At 46.6% G+C, this 19,768-nt stretch overlaps 1 protein-coding gene across 1 annotated transcript; it reads right to left on the bottom strand.

Annotated features, from left to right (window-relative positions):
• Positions 1 to 4,770: 4,770 nt before the first annotated feature.
• On the bottom strand, positions 4,771 to 19,487 carry LOC134758471 (14-3-3 protein epsilon-like). The gene is made up of 5 exons (XM_063705967.1): positions 19,350 to 19,487; positions 17,777 to 17,877; positions 17,060 to 17,165; positions 7,850 to 8,107; positions 4,771 to 7,444 (listed from the first exon to the last, which is right to left on the bottom strand). Exons 1-4 carry the CDS (start codon positions 19,485 to 19,487, stop codon positions 8,012 to 8,014), a joined length of 441 nt encoding a protein of 146 aa, XP_063562037.1. The 3' UTR covers positions 4,771 to 7,444; positions 7,850 to 8,011.
• Positions 19,488 to 19,768: the final 281 nt, after the last annotated feature.

Below are 19,768 nucleotides of genomic sequence, written 5' to 3'. Positions count from 1 at the left end.
AGTAGCTGGGATTACAGACACATGCAACTACACCCAGCTAATTTTTTGTATTTTCAGTAGAGATGGGATTTCACTATGTTAGCTAGGCTGGTCTCGAACTCCTGAGCTCAGGTGATCTGCCTGCCTCGGCCTCCCAAAGTGCTAGGATTACAGGCACGAGCCATTGTGCCCAGCCCAAATATTTTCATTATCCTCGAAGAAACCCCATATTCCTTAAACATCGCCCTCCAGCTCCCCCACCCCCACCGCCATTCCTCCTCATCTGTGGCAACTACTGATCTATGTGCTGACTCCATGGGTTCTCCTGTTCTGGACATTTCATGTCAATGGACTCATACAACATTCTTCACTGGCTTCTTTGACTTAGCACACTGTGTTCCAGGTTCATCCATGCTTTTGCCTGTATTAGTATTGCATTATTTTTATAGCCAAACACTATTCCATTGCATACAGGCACAGCATTCTGTTTATCCATGTATCACTTGATGGGCATTTGGGTTACTTCCAGTTTGGGGCTACTGTACAAATGCTGCTTTGGGCTGGGCGCAGTGGCTCACACCTGTAATCCCAGAACTTTGGGAGTCTGAGGTGGGCGGATCACTTGAGGCCAGGAGTTCAAGACCAGCCTGGCTAACATGGTGAAACCCTGTCTCTACTAGAAATACAAAAATTAGCTGGGTGTGGTGGTGCGTGCCTGTAATTCCAGCTACTCAGGAGGCTGAGGCACAAGAATCACTTGAGGTTGCAGTGAGCGGAGATCAGACCACTGCACTCCAGCCTGGGTGACAGAGCCAGACTCTGTCCCCCTGCCTCAAAAAAAAAAAAAAAAAAAAAAAAAGAAAAGAAAAGAAAAAAAACTGCTGCTCTGAACATGCTTGTCCATGTTCTTGGGTGGACATATGCTTTCATTTCTCCTGGGCATGAACCTGGGAGTGGGGCTGCTGGATCATCTGGTTACTCTGTGTGTAACCTTTTGAGGACCTGCCACTTTTTTTTTTTTTCCTTTTCTCTATGAATCCACATCCAACTCATAAGTATGGGCTGTGTTTCTCCCTCCTGAATCTGTGCTCACTTGCATCTGCACGGAAACCACCTCTTCAGTTCATACCTGGAAGGCTACAGTGCCTGCTAATGGGGATCCCTCTCCACTTGGTCACCCTCACCTGCACAGGGGAAGGAGTTTCCCCTTCGTGATGCTAAGGCCACACCCCAGCCCATTCAGGTTTGCCTCTGGAGGTGGGACCCAGGCATCAGTGCTTCCCAGAGCTCCCCAGGTGATTACGATGCACAGCCAAGCACCCACTTCCTTCTGATCCACATTTTATCACCTGCCACCCAAGTGCCTCCATGACAGCAAATCTGATTGTGTGATCTGGATTCTTCTTAAAACCGCTGTGTGGCTCTCCATGGTCTCCACAATAAAATCCAAGCTCCCCAGGATGCACATGCATCTCAGTGACCTGTGTCCACTGCCACCCGTCTTGCCTCCTTCCTCTCCCTGACCCACGCTGCACATGCCACGCTGAGCTACATGTGCCTGCCCATCCACACCTCCACGCCTTGGGACAGGCTGGTCCCTCTTCCTGAAGTGCCTGTTCCCATCTTTCATCCTCCTCTAGGAAGTCTTCCCTGACTGCTCTCCCTCAGCGGGCTGTAACTGTGTTCACTGGCCTCTAGTCCAGGAGCGCCTCAAGGCCAGGGCTGGGATATTACTCTTCTCTGGATCCTCAGCCTGTAGCTGCCTGACTCATGGTAGGTGATGGGTTCTTTCTTTTTTTTGGCATATGTATGTTGGGTGGTGTGATGAAGAGGTGAGTGAATGAAACTGGCCTATGTAGGAGCCGTGACCAGGTGCAATCCTACCAGCTGCCCAACTGTGCTCTCCTGAGTCCCAGCAATAACCCTGGGGGCACTCAGCAGGGCCTGCTCAACCCCCGACCTGGACCAGCGAGACCCACGCACGTCTCCCTCCCGTGGGGACATCTACCTGCATTTCCCAGTCTCAGGCTCAGTGTGTTTCATTTATCCAGCCATGGGGCCCAGCAGGTGTCAGCAGCAAAGGAGAACTGGGTGGGACAGTCCTTCCTGAAGATAAGGCGAAGTGCCCCAGCCCAGAGATCAATCCTGTAAATCCACTTTCAAAGGGCTGAATAAGGTGGGACATCCCTGGTTCCTTCTTCAGCCATAAATCTCTAGGCTCAGATGGTAACTGCCCTCCTCTTGACAAAGCTGTAAAGAGCACGGCATAGCAGCAGTCGGGAAAGAGCATGGACAAGAAAGGTCCTTCGGGTGGGGCAAGGCCAACCTGTCTTGCCCCCTAAGCTTTGCCTCCCTCCCTGCATGGGCTTTGCTGCCTCTGTGGGGACCTGTTGGAGGTTGCAGGGCTTCACTGCCAGTGCCGGAGGCTTCTGTGAGCATTTGTCCTGTAAATACCCAGGCTCCATTCTGCTGCTCAGCCCATGCCGATGCCACCTGACTTCCTGTGAATGAATGGAGCACTGTAAAAGGAGTCCAGCTCGGCTGCCCCCCATGTGACTGTGCAAGAGTCACCTCCCCTCTCGAGGAGGCAGTGGGGTGGGTGGACTAGATGATCCCAGAGGCTGCTTTCAGCTCTAATGCCCCAGTTGCTCCTGTTTTTTTTTGTTTTTTGTTTTTGAGACGGAGTCTCGCTCTGTCACCCAGGCTGGAGTGCAGTGGTGCAATCTCGGCTCACTGCAAACTTCGCCTCTCTGGTTCACGCCATTCTCCTGCCTCAGCCTCCTGAGTAGCTGGGACTACAGGCGCCCGCCACCACGCCCGGCTAATTTTTTGTATTTTTAGTACAGACGGGGTTTCACCGTGTTAGCCAGGATGGTCTCAATCTTCTGACCTTATGATCCGCCTGCCTCGGCCTCCAAAAGTGCTGGGATTACAGGTGTGAGCCACCATGCCCGGCCTCCTGGCTTTTTTTAGATGGAGTCTCTCTCTGTCGCCAGGCTGGAGTGCAATGGCCCGATCTTGGCTCACTGCAACCTTTGCCTCCTGGGTCCAAGTGATTCTCCTGCCTCAGCCTCCTGAGTAAGTGGTATTACAGGTGCCCACCACCATGCCCAGATAATTTTTTGTATTTTTAGTAGAGTTCAAGTTGGTCAGACTGGTCTTGAACTCCTGCCCTCAAGTGATCCACCTGCCCTGGCCTCCCAAAGTGCCAGTTGCTCTTTCTGACCCGTTTGAGAGCAAAGCTGTGTGAAGGTTTTCCTCTCAGGTCCTGAATTTTCAAGAAAACCATGTTTGGAAAGACCAGAGTCAAGCATAGTAAAAAATAATAAACTTGAAAATAATGACTCTTTGTGTTTTGATTTCTCCTAAATCCGGCTTCTGTAACTGTACAGTAACAGGGCAGTGCAGGGAACAGCACCGGACAACAGAGTCTCCAAATCCTTAATTCCATTCTGCCCCGCCCCTGACTAGCAGTGTCATTGGGGTGAGTCATTTTTCCCTCTGTAGGCCTGTTTGCTGATCTGTAAAATAAGAGATATTTAATGCCTTACAGAGAGCTTGCCATGTGCCTGGTCCAGTACTAAGTAGAAAGACAGGTAAATAAGACAGGATCCTAACTTTCTTTTTTTTTTTTTTTTGAGATGGAGTCTCGCTCTGACCCCCAGGCTGAAGTGCAGTGGCATGATCGCGGCTAACTGTAAGCTCCACCTCCTGGGTTCAAGCCATTCTCCTGACTCAGCCTCCCGAGTAGCTGGGACTACAGGCGCCCACCACCATGCCCGGCTAATTTTTCTGTATTTTTAGTAGAGACGGGGTTTCACCATGTTAGCCAGGATGGTCTTGATCTCCTGACCCTGTGATCCGCCTGCCTTGGCTTCCCAAAGTGCTGGGATTACAGGCGTGAGCCGCCGCGCCAGCCTAATTTTTTTTCAAAATTTTGGTTTTGCTTTAGGAGAATTGCTTGAACCTGAGAGGTGGAGGTTGCAGTGAGCCAAGATTGCACCAGTGCACTCCAGCCCAGGCAACAATGCAAGACTATGTCAAAAAAAGAAAGAAAGAAAAAGGAAGGAAAGAAGGCAGGCAGGCAGGCAAGCAGCTTATTTGGGAGGTGATCCCCGGAAACACTGGCAGAGAGAGAAGTCAGGTAGGGAAGTGAAAGCAGTCAATACAGAGTGCAATTTCAAGCCAGCTACCATTATGGGCAACTGAGCTTCATCCCAATAAGGAGCTCCACAACTCTATCCAATGACTTCTCTCTCCTTTCCCACAAAACATCTGTGACCAGACACTTGGCTTAACCTCCACATTTCTCTGCATCTTTATATAGCTTCTCCTCCTTTTATGATAACTCAGAGGAGTGGATATCCCCTTCCTCTGAACAAATGCCTCCACTTCAACTCTTCCATCTACTCCCTTTCTACCCCTCCAACACCTTGCTCTGCCAGAGGCCCCCTGCCTTTCTCTACTCCCGCTCCCTCTTCGTCCTCATTCCTTGATAACACTTTGCAACCTGACTTTCATTTCCCCTTCTTCCTCCCATGCACTGAGACTTGGGGGCTTTACTAAGATGCTTTTCCCAGAGAATCCTTCCTCGAGTTTCCGATACACGTCTATCCACCTTGTTTCAGAAACAGTCTATTATTATTCACTGCTAAAAAATTCTCATCTCAAAATGTTAAGGATCATCATAGCTACATAACGAAGTTGTGGTAAGGATTCGAGGTGAAATACACTGTCTAGCAGAGCCTGGCACAAAGAGGCAGTCAGTACACAGCAGCAACCAATACCACCACCAAGCTTAATTATTGGAGTTTGCAACCCATGGGTGATCAGGACAGAATATGACAAGGAGAGCTGTTAGAGGCAAGAAGTGACTGCGGATGACTTGACACCAAGGAAGGAGACAATAATTTCAAAAAGCAGTTAGGAGAACAGAAGAGTAGTAGTTTGGGATCATTTTACAGAACTGCAAGAAGTCAGTGTCACCAGAGTTCTTGAGATTTCCCAGTCTCTTGGATATGGGTGATGATGGGCGTTCTTAAGGATGACGACTGTAGTTAGAAGAGCTAGTTCCACAATCATCACAACAGTTTTTCCCTCTTAAATAGAAAGTGCTGGTTTTCCATGTCAATACTAAATGTTCAGTAACAACTGGCTGCAGTTGACATTCCCAAGCAAAAGCAGGGGTCAAGCCCTATCCAGTAGAGGAACCAAAGCAGAACCAGCCTTGCGTGGTTGGTCATCCGGCCACTGAACTTTCTGCTACAAAGTCAAAGAGGTTTGGGACTAGCACGAGAATAGAACAGCAGTGGGATGAGTAGACAAAGGAGCCCACACACAGACCCGCAGGAATGTACGAATGAAGTACATGGGCACCGAGGCATTTCAAAGCCTTGAGGAGTGGATGTCTTGATTATTAAATCAATGGTGCAGGGATGATTGACTAAGGGCTTGGAAAGGCATAAAGTTCCGTCTGTGCCTCACATCTCATGTCCAAATAAGATTCAATGTCTAAAGAGTTACACATCAATCAACCAGAAATTGGAAAACAAGTGCCTGGCTTCTTTCACTTAGCATAATGTCCTCCAGGTCCATCCATGTGGTTGCAAATGGCAAGATTCCCTTCTTTTTTAGGGCTGAAGGGTATTTTCTTGTATGTATACACCACCATTTCAATAAAGAATTGGTTAAGTGATTGTATATTGATGCAATGGACTTTTATATAGTCATGAAAGTCATGTTTTAGAATAGTCAATGCTCATGATCTATTCTTAAGTAAAATAGTAAGCTAAAAAAACATACAGCTCCACGAGCTGAGCAAGAGAGGCACCCTGCCTGCTGGGCCTGTGTGTTCCCCTGAGTTAGGCACTCCAGGGGAGTTGAGAGCATCTGAGTCTTGGGGCCCAGCCCTGAGGCCCTCAAACTTTCCCTGCCTACTAAGGGGCCCTCAGGAACAAAAGCAGAGCCAAGGAGTTGTACAGCTATAGAGTCCAGTGTGCTCAGCCCCTCAAGTGTGTGATGGAAATAGGCCCAGAGAGGTCAGGTGACCTGCCTAGGGCCTTCCAGCCCTCACACAGCTGGAATCAGGATCCACAGCCCCCAGCCTGGAGCACTGGACATCACATTTCAGGGGAAGTGGGGTGCTGGGCTCACACGTGAGAGGTCTTGCTAGCTGCCAGCCTGGGGCTCACCCGCCTGCTGTCCACCCCTTCAACATTGGTAGTGGGACTCACAGGCACGAGGCTGGGGCCTTCTGCTGCAGACACAAAGCACACCGCCACCTGAGGTCCAGGGTCATGATTCAAAACCTACTAAGTGCCCATCAGTCCTTTCCCAGATTGCAGGGAAAACAGGACTCCAGCCCCCACATAGTGCCTGGCCACCTGCTGCTCATGATGCCTTGTCTCCCCATCTTTAGGAAGGCTTTGTGTGTGTGAAAGTTTTTGCATGCACTTGTCTTAAGCATCTTCACAGCCCTGCAAGGTGGGTTTGATTGTCATCCCCATCTTACAGGTGAAACAGGTTTCCAGAGTCTGAGTAGTTTGCCAAGGTGGGGAAGGGGTGATCCAGGACTCAAACCCAGGTCCTCCAACTGCCACATTCTCTGACTTTCTGGGGGTCAGTACCCCCAGTCCCTTCTCTCCTAGCCTGTCAGAGATTCAGCAGAGACCCCAGGTGGAGGCTCAGTGAGCTCTGGTGTGTGATAGGGACCTGGGGTCTTGTCACTGTCCTGACACCTTATCCTCTAGGTGGCTTTGAAACCATCCGTGTCACTTTGGGCTTCACCAGAGTTGCCAATCCCAGCCTCAAAATTCAGCCACCCCACCCCAACCTCTGGGGGCTGAGGCAAAGACTCTTCTTTTCTCCACAAAGCTAGAATGAGGACCTTCTGGGGGCCTAAGGTAAGAAATGGTCTATTTCTAAAGGGCCTGGTGTCTGGGTAAGCTCTGTGTATTTTCTTACGTTTGCTTTTTGGGGAACTTCATTCAGAGGAGACTTGGCAGCCTCTCTGAAGACACGGAAGTGATCAATGGCAAAGCTGCAAGAGGCTGTAAGCCCCACCTAGCATGACTTCCTTATTAGGCACATGGGAAAACTGAGCCTCAGGGGGTGGAACGGGCCTGCAGGGGCACAGTTGGGACAAGAACCCCGAACTCCAGGGCCCTCTACAGCTCAGGCTGTGCAAATGGGGCTGGTCCCGAAAGACGGTCCAGGCTGATGCGGGGACTGTCAGGCTGGGAGACGGGGCTCACTGGCCAGCCAGCCCAGGGGCAGCGTAGGCGCTCTGGCAGGAGACCCCCCAGGAAGTTTTGAAACCTTCAGCAGGATTTCAGAACCATTCTAGACCCCATGCAGATTGTTTCTCTGTTAAAGAAGGCGCTGTAAGAAGCTGCCGAAGAGGCTCTGCCTTTGACCGTCAACAGGCATCTTTCCTCTAGTCCATCAGCCCACAAAGACAGGAAATCTGATGGGGGAAAAAAAAAAAAGTCATGCCAAAGTCGGGTGTCAGTAACCAGGGGGGCCGCCTGAGGCGTCGCATCCAACCCCCGCCCAGGTTTCCGCCCCGGGCCAGCACTAGCCAGTCCCCGAGGGCCCATCTTCCAGCCCTGAAGCGGTAAACGCCTCACCTCTAGTGGCGAGTGCGAGGAACCGCACCCTAGCCCGCCTGCCTGTCCAGCCCCGGGTGGTGCCCATCCTGCCTGTTGTTCCCTCTCAAACCGAATAAACCTCCCGACGTATGGACTCTGGCTGTCGTCGATGCAGACTCTCCTGCAATGCTTAACACCGTTTTGCTACCACGTGACGGCTGCAGACACTGTCCTCAAACTGCAGCCCCACAACGCAATTTTTGTACTTTCATCTGACATACCCGAAGGTGTCCTTTTTAAGTCTTGTTAATATTCATAATGACGTATAATCCAAAGTAAATGGAAATGTCATATTGTGATTGCAACGGAAACGGCATATTGCGACTGCATTGCCTTGGCGAGACTGTCGTCCTAACAGATTTTCAGGGGGCGGGGATGGTGGCTCACGCCTGTAATCTCAGCACTTTGGGAAGCCAAGGTGGGAGGTTCACTTGAAACCAGGAGTTCAAGCCCAGCCTGGCCAACATGGAGAAACCCGTCTGCACAAAAAAAAACAGAAAACAAAACAAAAAAAACCACAAAACCAATTAGCCGGGTGTGGTGGCACGCACCTGTAGTCCCAGCTGCAGAAGAACTGAAGATGGCTCCCCATCTCATACACGGTGAAAGCCAGTCTTTATCAAGTTCTACATGTAGCTGGTGCAGTGTTTCACACCTGTAATCCCAGCACTCAGCACTTTGGGAGGCTGTGGTGGGTTTCACTTGAGCCTGGGAGATAGAGGCTGCAGTGAACCGAGATCATGGCATTCCAGCCTGGGTGACAGAGTGAGACCCTGTCTTAACCAAAAAGACTTGGAGGGGCTGGAAGGGAAGGTGGAAAGGCAGAGGAAAAGGCAACTGGAACTTAGGGTATGGTCTTGTTACTCTTCACCAGGAACCATTTGAGGTAGGCCCCCAAGTTAGATGGGGAAACTGAGGCCCAGAGAGGTTAAAATACTTGTGCAGAATCACACAGCTGGCTGATGACAGAAGCACGATTCAAACTGAGGCCTCCCAAGACTTTTTGCACCAGGACCAGTCAGCCATGCTGTTACCTACTCATTCAACAAACAGCTGTGGAGTATTGACTCTAACATCAGTCCCTGCCTGGGCCCCTGAGAGACAGTCATCAGTGAGATCATCTATGAAGACACAATAATGGTATGTTAGAAGGTGACCAGTAGCAAAAACTATGAGCATAAAGGAACTGGGTGGGCAGGCAAGGTTATGCTTAATAGGGAGCTCAGGCGGGCCTCGAGGTAAGTGTTGAGCTAAGACTTGGAGGAGGGGCGGAAGGGAGCAATGGGGACACCTGGGGAAAAGGTTCTGAAGGCAGAGCCATGCTTGGCATGACTGAGGAAAAGCAAAGTGGCCAATGTGGCCAGAGCAGGATGGGGCAAGGGAAGAACAATGGATGAGGGCAGAGGCTCGGACCCAAGTCATGTAGAAACTTTTTTTTTTTTTTTTGAGACAGGTTCTCATTGTATCTCCCAGGCTGGAATGCAGTGGTGTGATCATGGCTCACTGCGGCCTTGACCTCCTGCTTTAGCCTCCTGAGTAGATGAGACTAGGCATGTGTCATCATGCCTGGCTATTCTTTTAATTTTTATTTCGCAGAGATGGGGTTTTGCTATGTTACCCAGGCTGGTCTTGAGCTCCTGGGCTCATGCAATCCCACCACAGCCTCCTAAAGTACTGAGTGCTGGGATTACAGGCGTGAACCACTGCACCAGCTACATGTAGAACTTTATAAAGACTGTGGCTTTCACTATGCGTGAGATGGGAAGCCATCTTCAGTTCTAAAAGACGCCCAGTAGAAGACAAACTTGTAATCTGGGGCAGGTCAGCAGGCCCAGGTTGAAGGTCCCTCTGTTGGGGGCCTGCCAGAGGGTCCAGCCTTCAAGGCCCAAATGGCGTCCAGTATCCAGGGTGGCGGCAGCTCGGTCCCCACCAGATCCCTCTGCAGCATGACTCCGCTGAAGGTTCTGGCTGCCGACTCCCTTAGGAAGCCCCTGTGTGCTGGCCCAGCTCTCCAGGCCTCCAGCTCATTCTCTGAACCACCTGACACCCCTTCCCATGCATTCCTTTTCTGCTTTTGTTAACCAGAGTGGGATCCTGTTGTTTGTGACAAACAGCCCCGCTTGGTGCTCTGACGTGATCTATCGTCCAGGTCTCAACTCAAGTGCCCCTGTGAGGCCTGCCCTGCCAACCCCAGGCACTTCCACATCTCCCTGCTTTCTGTTCTTCAGGGCGTTCGTCACCAAAAGCATCTTGTGTAGTTATTTCTTCCTTTCTCTCACCACTAACCTTCATGAGAGTAGGGGCCATACCCATCATTACCCCCAGTAACCCCAGGGCCTACACCAAGGCTGAGGGAACAGGAGCCTGCTAATGAGTATTTGTTGAACAAATGGGTAAAAGCTGCTGATGTGGACGTTTTATGAAAGGAGTCAAAGCCATGTGTCTGGAGTGTCAGTTCTGATGATGTTGGGTCCAAGCCCAGATGTGCGTGTGCAAGAGCCTCGGTTCAGCTCCAGAAGACTCCTGGGGTACAGATGAGAAAGGACCCCAGGGACCACTGGCTTATCCTGAACAGAAAAAGGGAGAGAGGAGGCCAGGCGCAGAGGCTCACACCTATAATCCCAGCACTTTAAGAGGCCAAGACAGGAGAATAATTTGAGCCCAGGAGTTCAAGAAGAGCCTGGGCAACATATCGAGGTTGCATCTCTACAAAAAATTAAAAAAATAAAAATTAGCAAGGCCTGGTAGCACATGCCTGTGGTCCCAGCTACTCTGAAGGCTGAGGCGGGAGGATCACTTGAGCCTGGGAATTCAAGGCTGCAGCGAGCTATGATCGCACCACTGCACTCCAGCCTGGGAGATAGAATGAGACGCTGTCTCAAAAACAGAAAAAAGAAACAGCCTTATCAAGGAATAACTGATATGCACAGAACTGCACGTGGTTAATGTGTACAATTTGGTAAGTCTGGACATTTGCAAACACCCATGATACTGTCACTACCCTGAGGGAACAGACATAGCCAACACCTCCCCAAGTTTCCTTGTGTCTCTTTGGTTTTGGTTTTGTTTTGGGTTTTTCCGTGTGTGGTAACAACACAACATGACACCTACCCACTTAACAGATTTTGAAATGTACAGCATTGTTATTCACAGGCCCTGTGTTGTACAGCAGATCTCTAGAAGGTATTCCTCTAGCATAACTGAAACTTTACACCCATGGAACAACTCCCCATTTTGCCCACCCTCCAGCCCCTGCTAACCACTATTGCATGCACTGCTTCTGTGAGTTTCACTGTTGTAGCTACCTCATAAAAATGGAACCATGCGGCCGGGCGCGGTGGCTCACGCCTGTAATCCTAGCACTCTGTGACTGGGAGGCCGAGGTGGGCAGATCACGAGGTCAGGAGATCAAGACCATCTTGGCTAACACGATGAAACCCCATCTCTACTAAAAATACAAAAAATTAGCCGGACGTGGTGGCGGGTGCCTGAAGTCCCAGCTACTCAAGAGGCTGAGGCAGGAGAATGGCGTGAACCCGGGAGGCGGAGCTTGCAGTGAGCCAAGATCGCGCCACTGCACTCCAGCCTGGGCGACAGAGCGAGACTCCGTCTCAAAAAAAGAAAAAAAGGAACCATGCAGTATTTGTCCTTCTGTGCCTGGCTTATTTCACTTGGCATAATGTCCTCCAGGTCCATCCATGTAGTTGCAAAAGGCAAGATTCCCTTCTTTTTAGGGTTGAATGTTATTATCTTGTATGTCTCTACCACCATTTCTTTACCCATTAATCTGTAACTGACGCTTGAGTTGTCACAACACACTTTCTAGGCTGATCCATCAGTACATGGGTGATGCAAAATGGTAGCCTCCGGGCACAATAGCTGACATCTTTGATTCCAGCACTTTGGGAGACTGAAGCAGGTGGATCAGTTGAGCCCAGGAGTTCACGATCAGCCTGGGCAACACGGCAAAACCGCGTCTCTACGAAAAATACAAAAAACTAGCCGGGCATGGTGGCATCCACCTGTGGTACCAGCTACTCAGGAGGCTGAGGTAGGAGGACCGCTTGAGTCTGGGGGACAGAGGCTGCAGTGAGCCGAGATAGCACCACTGTACTCCAGCCTGGGCGACGGAGTGAGATCCTGTCTCAAAAATAAAACAAAACAAAACAATACAATACAAATAAAATAAAATAATAAAATAAATAAAATAAAATAAAATAAAATAAAATAAAATCGGTGGCCTCAGCCCCAAGTGTGAGTGGCTTTTCAGTATGGCTCTCCAGGGCTGCTCAGGAGCATTTCCTGTATCTCTTAATTTAGCTTCTCAGGAGAGAAATGACAGCACAAGTTATGAGTCATCTCCTTAAGTCAAGTGTCAGTGATGTGGTGACATCACATGGTAAAACCATGGCTATGGGCAAGGCACACAAAGCCAGACGTGTCTTTCCCAGGAAGTCCCTGACCCAGTGGGAAAGGAGGAAGGGAGAGGTGGCAGCCAATGGAAAGAAGGGGCAGGAGCCAAGCAGGGCCACAGGACCCGAAGCAGAAATGATTCAGAAAGTAAAGACTAATAAACAGCCAATAGCAAGACACTTAAAAAAAAAAAAAAACAGAGAAATGACCTACATGACCAAGAAAGGGTGAATAAATTTCACTATGGCCATCTGAAGGCTAGAAAGTTATGCAGCCATTGCTGTTTAATGATGAATAATGGTGTGGTATCTTGCAAATGTATAGGGAACACAGAAGGATGAAAATTGAGTTTAGACTGAGTTTTCTTTTCTTTGAGACAAGGTCTTGCTCTGGTGCCCAGGCTAGAGTGCAGTGATGCAATCATAGCTTATTTCAAGCTTGAATTCCTTGGATTCAGGTGATCCTCCTGCCTTGGCGCCCCACGCAGAGTAGCTGGGACCACAAGTGTGCACCACCATGCCTGGCTGAGTTTTATTTTACTTTTTGTAAAGATGGGATCTCACTATGTTGCCCAAGCTGGTCTCAAATTCCTGGATTCAAACCATCCTCCCTCCACCATGAGCCACCGCCCTGGTGTGATCAGTGATGTGGAGCTTCTTTTTCATGTGTGCTTGTCTTCTTTGGGGAAATGTCTAAGCCTTTTGCCCAGTTTTGAATTGGCTTACTTGTTTTTGTAATTGTTGAGTTGTAGGAGTTTTTTTAATATGTTCTAGATATTAATCCCTTATCGTACATACAATTTGCAAATATCTTCTCTCATTCTGTCAGTTGTCTTTTCACACTTTTTTTGGTCTTTTCTTTTGAGATAGGGTCTCACTCTGTCACCCATGTCGGAGTGTGGTGGTGTAATCATGGCTCACTGCAGCCTCGACCTCTTGGGCTCAAGTGATCCTCCCACCTCAGCCTCCCAAGTAGCTGGGACTACAGGCACATGCCACCATGCCCAGCTAATTTTTTATTTTTTATTGTTTTTATTTATAGAGATGGTGGTCTCCCTGTGTTGCCCAGGCTGGTCTCAAACTCCTGGGCACAACTGATCTTCCCACCTTGGCATTCCAAAATGCTGGGATTTACAGGCATGAGCCACCACACCTGGCCTCTTTTCACTCTCTTCATGGTGTTTTTTGATGAAAGTTCTTCAACTGATGAAGATCAATTTATCTATTTTCCTGTGTTGCCTGTGCTTTGGGTGTTATATCCAAGAAAACACTGCTGAATCCCATGTTTTCAAGGGTTTCCCCTATGTTTTCTTCTAAGAGTTTCATGATTTTAGCTCTTATGTTTTTGATCCATTTTGAGTTAAATTTATATATGGTGTATGTTAAGAATCCTACTTCATTCTTTTACATATACTCAGTTTTCTCAGCACTGTTTATTGAAAAGATTGTTTCCCCCCCATTAAATGGTCTTGGCACATCTCTCTTTCCTTTCTTTCTTTTCTTTTCTCTATTTCCTCCCTCCCTCCCTTCCTTCCTTCTCTCTTTCCCTGTCTTTCTATCTCTCTCTCTCTCTCTTTCTTGTCTCACTTTGTCACCCGGGCTGAAGTACAGTGGAGTGATCTTGGCTCACTGCAACCTCAACTCTCTCTCTCTTTCTCAGAGTCTCACTCTGTCGCCCAGGCTGGAGTGCAGTGGAATGATCTCGGCTCACTGCAACTTGAACCTTCCACCTTCAAGTGATTCTCGTGCCTCAGCTTCTCGAGTATCTAGGATTACTGGCATGCGCCGCCACGCCTGGCTAATTTTTGTATTTTTGGTAAAGACAAGGTTTTGCCATGTTGGCGTGGCTGGTCTCAAACTCCTGACCACAAGTGATCCTCCTGCCTCAGCCTCCCAAAGTATTAGGATTACTGGTGTGAGCCACTGTGCCCAACACATCTTGGCACCCTTTTCAAAACTCAACTGACCACTGACGTGAGGGTTTGTTTCTGGGCCCTCTATTTCACCCCATTGATCTAGATGTCTGTCCTTATGCCAGTATCACTGGTTTTTCTTTTCCCTTTTTTTTTTTTTTTTTTGAAACAGTGTCTCACTCTGTCACCCAGGCTGGAATGCAGTGGCGTGATCTTGGCTCACTACAACCTCTGCCTCCTGGGTTCAAGTGACTCTCCTGCCTCAGCCTCCGGAGTAGCTGGAATTACAGGTGCACGCCACCATGCCCAGCTATTTTGTATTTGTAATAGAGATGGAGTTTCACGATGTTGGCCAGGCTGGTCTCGAACTCCTGACCTCAAGAGATCCACCCACCTCGGCCTCCCAAAGTGCTGGAATTACAGGTGTGAGCCACTGCACCCAGCCTGTTTTGTTTTTTTGAGACAGGAGTCTCACTCTGTTGCCCAGGCTAGAGTGCAGTGGCATGATCTCAGCTCACTGAAAGCTCGGCCTCCCGGGTTCATGCCATTCTCCTGCCTCAGCCTCCCGACTAGCTGGGACTACAGGTGCCCACCACCACGCCTGGCTAATTTTTTTGTATTTTTAGTAGAAACGAGGTTTCACTGTGTTAGCCAGGATGGTCTCGATCTCCTGACCTCGTGATCCACCTGCCTTGGCCTCCCAAAGTGCTGGGATTACAGGCGTGAGCCACTACGCCTGGCCAAGTTCTCCAACTCTTTTCTTCCTTTTCACAATTGTTTTGATTATTCAGGGAGGGTGCCTTGAAATTCCCTATGAGGTTTAGAATGAGTTTTCTATTTCAGAAAGAAAATCAGACGTGCCATTGGAATATTCAGAAGGATTACATTGAATCTGTAGATTGCTTTGGATAGTCTTGACATCATAATAATATTAAGTCTTCCTTCGTAAACATAGGATGTCTTTCATTTATTTATGTCTTCTTTAATTACTTTCAGCAAGGTTTTATCATTTTCAGTGTGTGAGTCTTTCACCTTCTTGGATAAATTTATTGTAAAGTGCCATATTCTTTTTGATGCTATTACAATGATTTTCTTTTCTCTGGAATGTTTATTGCTATCGTATATAAATGCAACTGATTTTTGCGCTTTGCTGAATTGGTTTATTTGCTCTAACAATTTTTTGTAGAATCTTCAGGGTTCTCTACATAGAAAATCAATGGGCAAACAGAGAGAATTTTTCTTCTTGGCCAGGTGCAGTGGCTCATGCCTATAATCCCAGCACTTTGGGAGGTGAAGTCAAGCTGATAGCTTCAGTCCAAGAGTTCGAGACCAGCCTGGCCAACACAGTGAAACCCCATCTACTAAAAATACAAAAAAAAATCAGCCAGGTGAGGTGGCACGCACCTGTAGTACCAGCTACTTGGGAGGCTGAGGCAGAAGAATCGCTTGAACCCAGGAGGCAGAGGTTGCAGTGAGCCGAGATCGCACCACTGCACTCCAGCCTGGGAGACAGAGTGAGACTCCATCTCAAAAAGAAAAAAACAAAAAGCAATATCAACAAAGCAAAATGACAGCCTACCAAACAGGAGAAAATACAAAGAGATTACTATCTGGGATAGATAAAGAACTCCAAACACTCAAACAAAAAAACAAATTCAAAAATGGGCAAAAAGGCCAGGTACAGTGGCTCATACCTGTAGTGCCAGCATTTTGGGAGGCTGAGGCAGGAGGATCACTTTGGGCCAGGAGTTCAAGACCAGCCTAGACAACATAGCAAGACCCTGCCTCTACAAAAAAAAAATTAAAAATGAGCCAGGCATGGTGGCACGAGCCTCTAGTGCCAGCTACTTGGGAGGCTCAGGCAGGAGAATCACCTGAGTCCAGGAAGTTGAGGCTGCAGTGAGCTATGATTGCACCAGTGCAGGGACAGAATAAGATCCTGTGTCTTACAGAAAAGTAATTATCTGTTCCACTTCCACTCCCAGGTGGAATTGAAACAAGAACTCAAGCAAATAGTGCACCAATGTTCATAGCAGCATTAGTCACACAATAGGAAAAGGTGAAAAGAAACTCACTGTCCATCAAAAGTTCAATGGCTAAACGATGTGTGAAAAACACATAAAATGGATTATTATTCAGTCATAAAAAGGACTGAAGCTCTGATCCACGCTTAATATTAACAAAACATTGAAAGCATTATGCTAACTGAAATAAAGACAGCCACAAGGCACAAATATTATATGATCCCACTTCTATGAGGTATCTAAAATGGGCCAATTCATAGGGACAAAGTAAAATAGAGGTTACTGGCAGCTGGGGAGGGGGAAATGAAGAGTTATTGTTTAATGGCTATAGTTTGTTTTGTGTGAGTGAAGAAAAAATTTCACATAGTGGTGGTATTTACACAACACTATTGATGTACTTGGTGCCACTGAACTGTACATTTCAATATGGCTATAATGATAAATTTTATGTATATTTTGTCACAACTTTTTAAAAGTAAAAAGTTATATACATATAAATGTTCCTTAAATTTGTATCTACATTATCAAAAACTGGGAACAAGCTGAAGTATAAAAGGGGGAACAATTTAACACACATCAGTAAGAATGAAACTTGTTTATGCTAAAACAGAAAATATAAAATGATGTTTGCTAGGAGAATAACTGTTAAAAACATGCCCACAAAGACTGAACACTAATATACAAAAATTAAGATAATATTATAATTTTCTCTCATTTCCTTCCTCTAGTTATATTAACATGTTAGATTTCTTTTCAGTCCACTAACAACAACAATATGCCACATCAAAATAATTATCCTGACTGCTATGCTACTGGGTTGAGATAGGTCTCTTTTAATACAAAGCAGCTTCAACTAAGAGCCGTAAGAATTACTACGCAGCCAGGCCTACAAAGGCAGTCCCAAGAAACAAGACGGAACACTCAAATGGCTATCCTTCTTCACTTTCACACTGACAGCTTGCGTTCTTCCCCACAGCTTACCTGCAGGCAGGGTCAGGGAAATTCAGAATTTCACAGGAGAATATGGAAAAATTGAGAGCAAGACATAAATGAATGGGATGCATTGGTGAACGTTCTCTTACTGCAATATCACTAGCAGCTTTGTAAGCCACCAGGCTGTTCTCTGCCACCTCCTTCCTGTCATTTCCTGTGGCAAATTCTGCCAGATACATGTGGTAGTCCGCTTTCCTACAGCAAAATTAAAAAAAAAAATTAAACCAGGAACGATGATTTTTAAAGTAAAATAGCTAAAATTGTTCTATATAACATATGTGACAAAAAATATACGTAACAATTAACAAGTGTACTTCAATAATTTTAAACAATCTCAGGAATATTTGGCTTCATTTCATTTTTTTCTTAGACATTTCATACTATTTTCCTTATTAAATATAACCAAAAATCCCACAGAAATTAACTGAGGAGCCTCTAAATATCAACAAAACTATCGCTTGATAGACTAGAATTAAACAAGCAAGTGGTTTCAAGAAATGGCACGAGTGTATTAATCATAAGATAAAATTTCTACATGAAACACTCAGCCAGCACTGTGCAATGTGTGGCCGTTTAGGGGAGGGGAATGAGATAGGTCCCATGAAAGCAAAACAATATAAATAAGTAAAGCAAAAGCTAATGCATTTTTATAATAGCCTGACCATCTTTTTATTCCAACATCAACTATCCTTCTAACATTAAACAATTATTTGTAAATAAAAGTTGGAAACCTACATAGAAGAAAGTCATGATTCTAAAAAGGCCAACTTTTAATCTTACATTTTCCTTTCTAGTATAGAACCTACATTTCATAATAGAAAACCTTGGACTTGCCAGTGGTAGCTGCTGGAATGAGGTGTTTGTCCAGTGCATCCAGAACATCGCCACAGATTAACTTTAGCTCAGTCTCAACCAGAAAAAATAAAGATAAATTTTAAAAAATCAGACTGTTTCAGTCTAGAAATTCTGTAAATTTATTACACATTCTATCTACCTCTGTTTTTGTGGAAGAGAGCTTAGTGTTACAGAGAATTCATTTCCCTCTCCAAACTCCCTTCCTCCCTTTTGACACAAAAGCAGAGAAAAGCTGCCTGTCGGTTATCAAAAGTATCTTTTCCTTCCTGCATGCAATTAAGTGCTGCACACACACCACCCCCCACCCCAATACCCCCTCACAGTCCAACTGCAGAATCACCAATGACTGAAAGTAAACACTGATGCTTCTTGGTAAATGCTGGTCAATTACATGAATCTTTCACAAGGTAGCAACTATTGTATCCATTTACTGGGAAAGCAGAACCTAAGACATTTGCTCAAAGATCATCACCTTAAAAGAACTTAATAAGCAGAGCTAGGATTTGAAACCAGGCAGGGTGCAAGGGACAGAACAAAATTCAAACCCAGGCATTTTGCCTTCAGTACTTACATTCCTAACAACGTTGAACAGGCAATCCCTTTAGTGGAAGAGATCCAAAACTAGTTAAGATACCAAAAATCTATGGACCAAAAAAACTACTGCCACTCATCTCTCTTCATTTATAATGCTGAAAATGTACAGCACCTCTAAACGCACATATCCAGCTTGCTTCCTTTTTTTTTTTTTTTTTTGAGACGGAGTTTTGCTTTGTCCCTCAGGCTGGAGTGCAATGGCACCATCTCAGCTTACTGCAAGCTCTGCCTCCCGGGTTCACACCATTCTCCTGCCTCAGCCTCCCGAGTAGCTGGGACTACAGGCGCCACCACCATGCCCGGCTAATTTTTTTTTTTTTTGTATTTTTAGTAGAGACAGGGTTTCACCATGTTAGCCAAGATGGCCTCGATCTCCTGTCCCTGTGATCATCCCACCTCGGCCTCCCAAAGTGCTGGGATTACAGGCATGAGCCACTGCACCCGGCCTGGTTTTTTTTTTTTTTTTTTTTTTTTGAGACAGGAGTCTCACTCTGTTGCCCAGGCTAGAGTGCAGTGGCATGATTTCCTATATAATGTTTATTCTAATAACAGCAAAAGGGGGAAGAGGGCAATGGAGCTTTACAGGAGAAAACTGCTTTCTGCAAGTCTTTATCTTTTGGCAGGTAAAAAGTCCTGCCTCAGTGTTGATGGCTTCCGACTCACTGAGGTGGTGGTTGTGGCACTTTCACTTCACTGTTTTTTTGGTTTTGTTTTGTTTTTAGTAGAGACAAGGTCTTGCTTTGTTGCCCTGGGTGGTCTCAAACTCCTGGCTTCAAGCAATCCTACTGTCTTTGAAAAGGTTGTGATTAATGAACTACCACATCCAGCCCTTTTTTAAAATAACAATAAAAGTGGCTACATCAATTGACTCTTCCTTTCATAAAACATTGCTCTGTAGCATGTGCTGCTGTTTGACAGCATTTTACCTACAGTAAAACTCTCTTCAAAATTGGGGCCAATTCTCTGAAACCTTGCTGCCACTTTATCAACTAAGTATAGGGCATATTCTACATCCTTTGTTGTCATTTCAACAATGTTTACACCATCTTCACAGGAAATAGATTCCATCTCAGGAAAGCACTTTCTTTGTTCATCTGTGAGAAGATATTCTTTCAAGTTTGACCATGAGGTTGCAGCAATTCAGTCACATCTTCAGGCTCCACTTCTAATTCTAGCTCTCTTGCTACTGGCCACCACATCTGCAGCCTCCATCAAAGTCTTGAATCTCTCAGTCATCCATGAAGGACGGAATCAACTTCTTTTCAAATTCCCGTTCACGTTGATATTTTCACCTCCTCCCATAAAACACAGATGTTCTTAATGGTACCTAGAATGGTGAATTCTTTCCA

Source organism: Gorilla gorilla, chromosome 4, assembly GCF_029281585.2.
Source record: "Gorilla gorilla gorilla isolate KB3781 chromosome 4, NHGRI_mGorGor1-v2.1_pri, whole genome shotgun sequence".
Classification (NCBI taxonomy): domain Eukaryota; kingdom Metazoa; phylum Chordata; class Mammalia; order Primates; family Hominidae; genus Gorilla; species Gorilla gorilla.
This window is presented reverse-complemented; position numbering and strand designations above follow the sequence as displayed.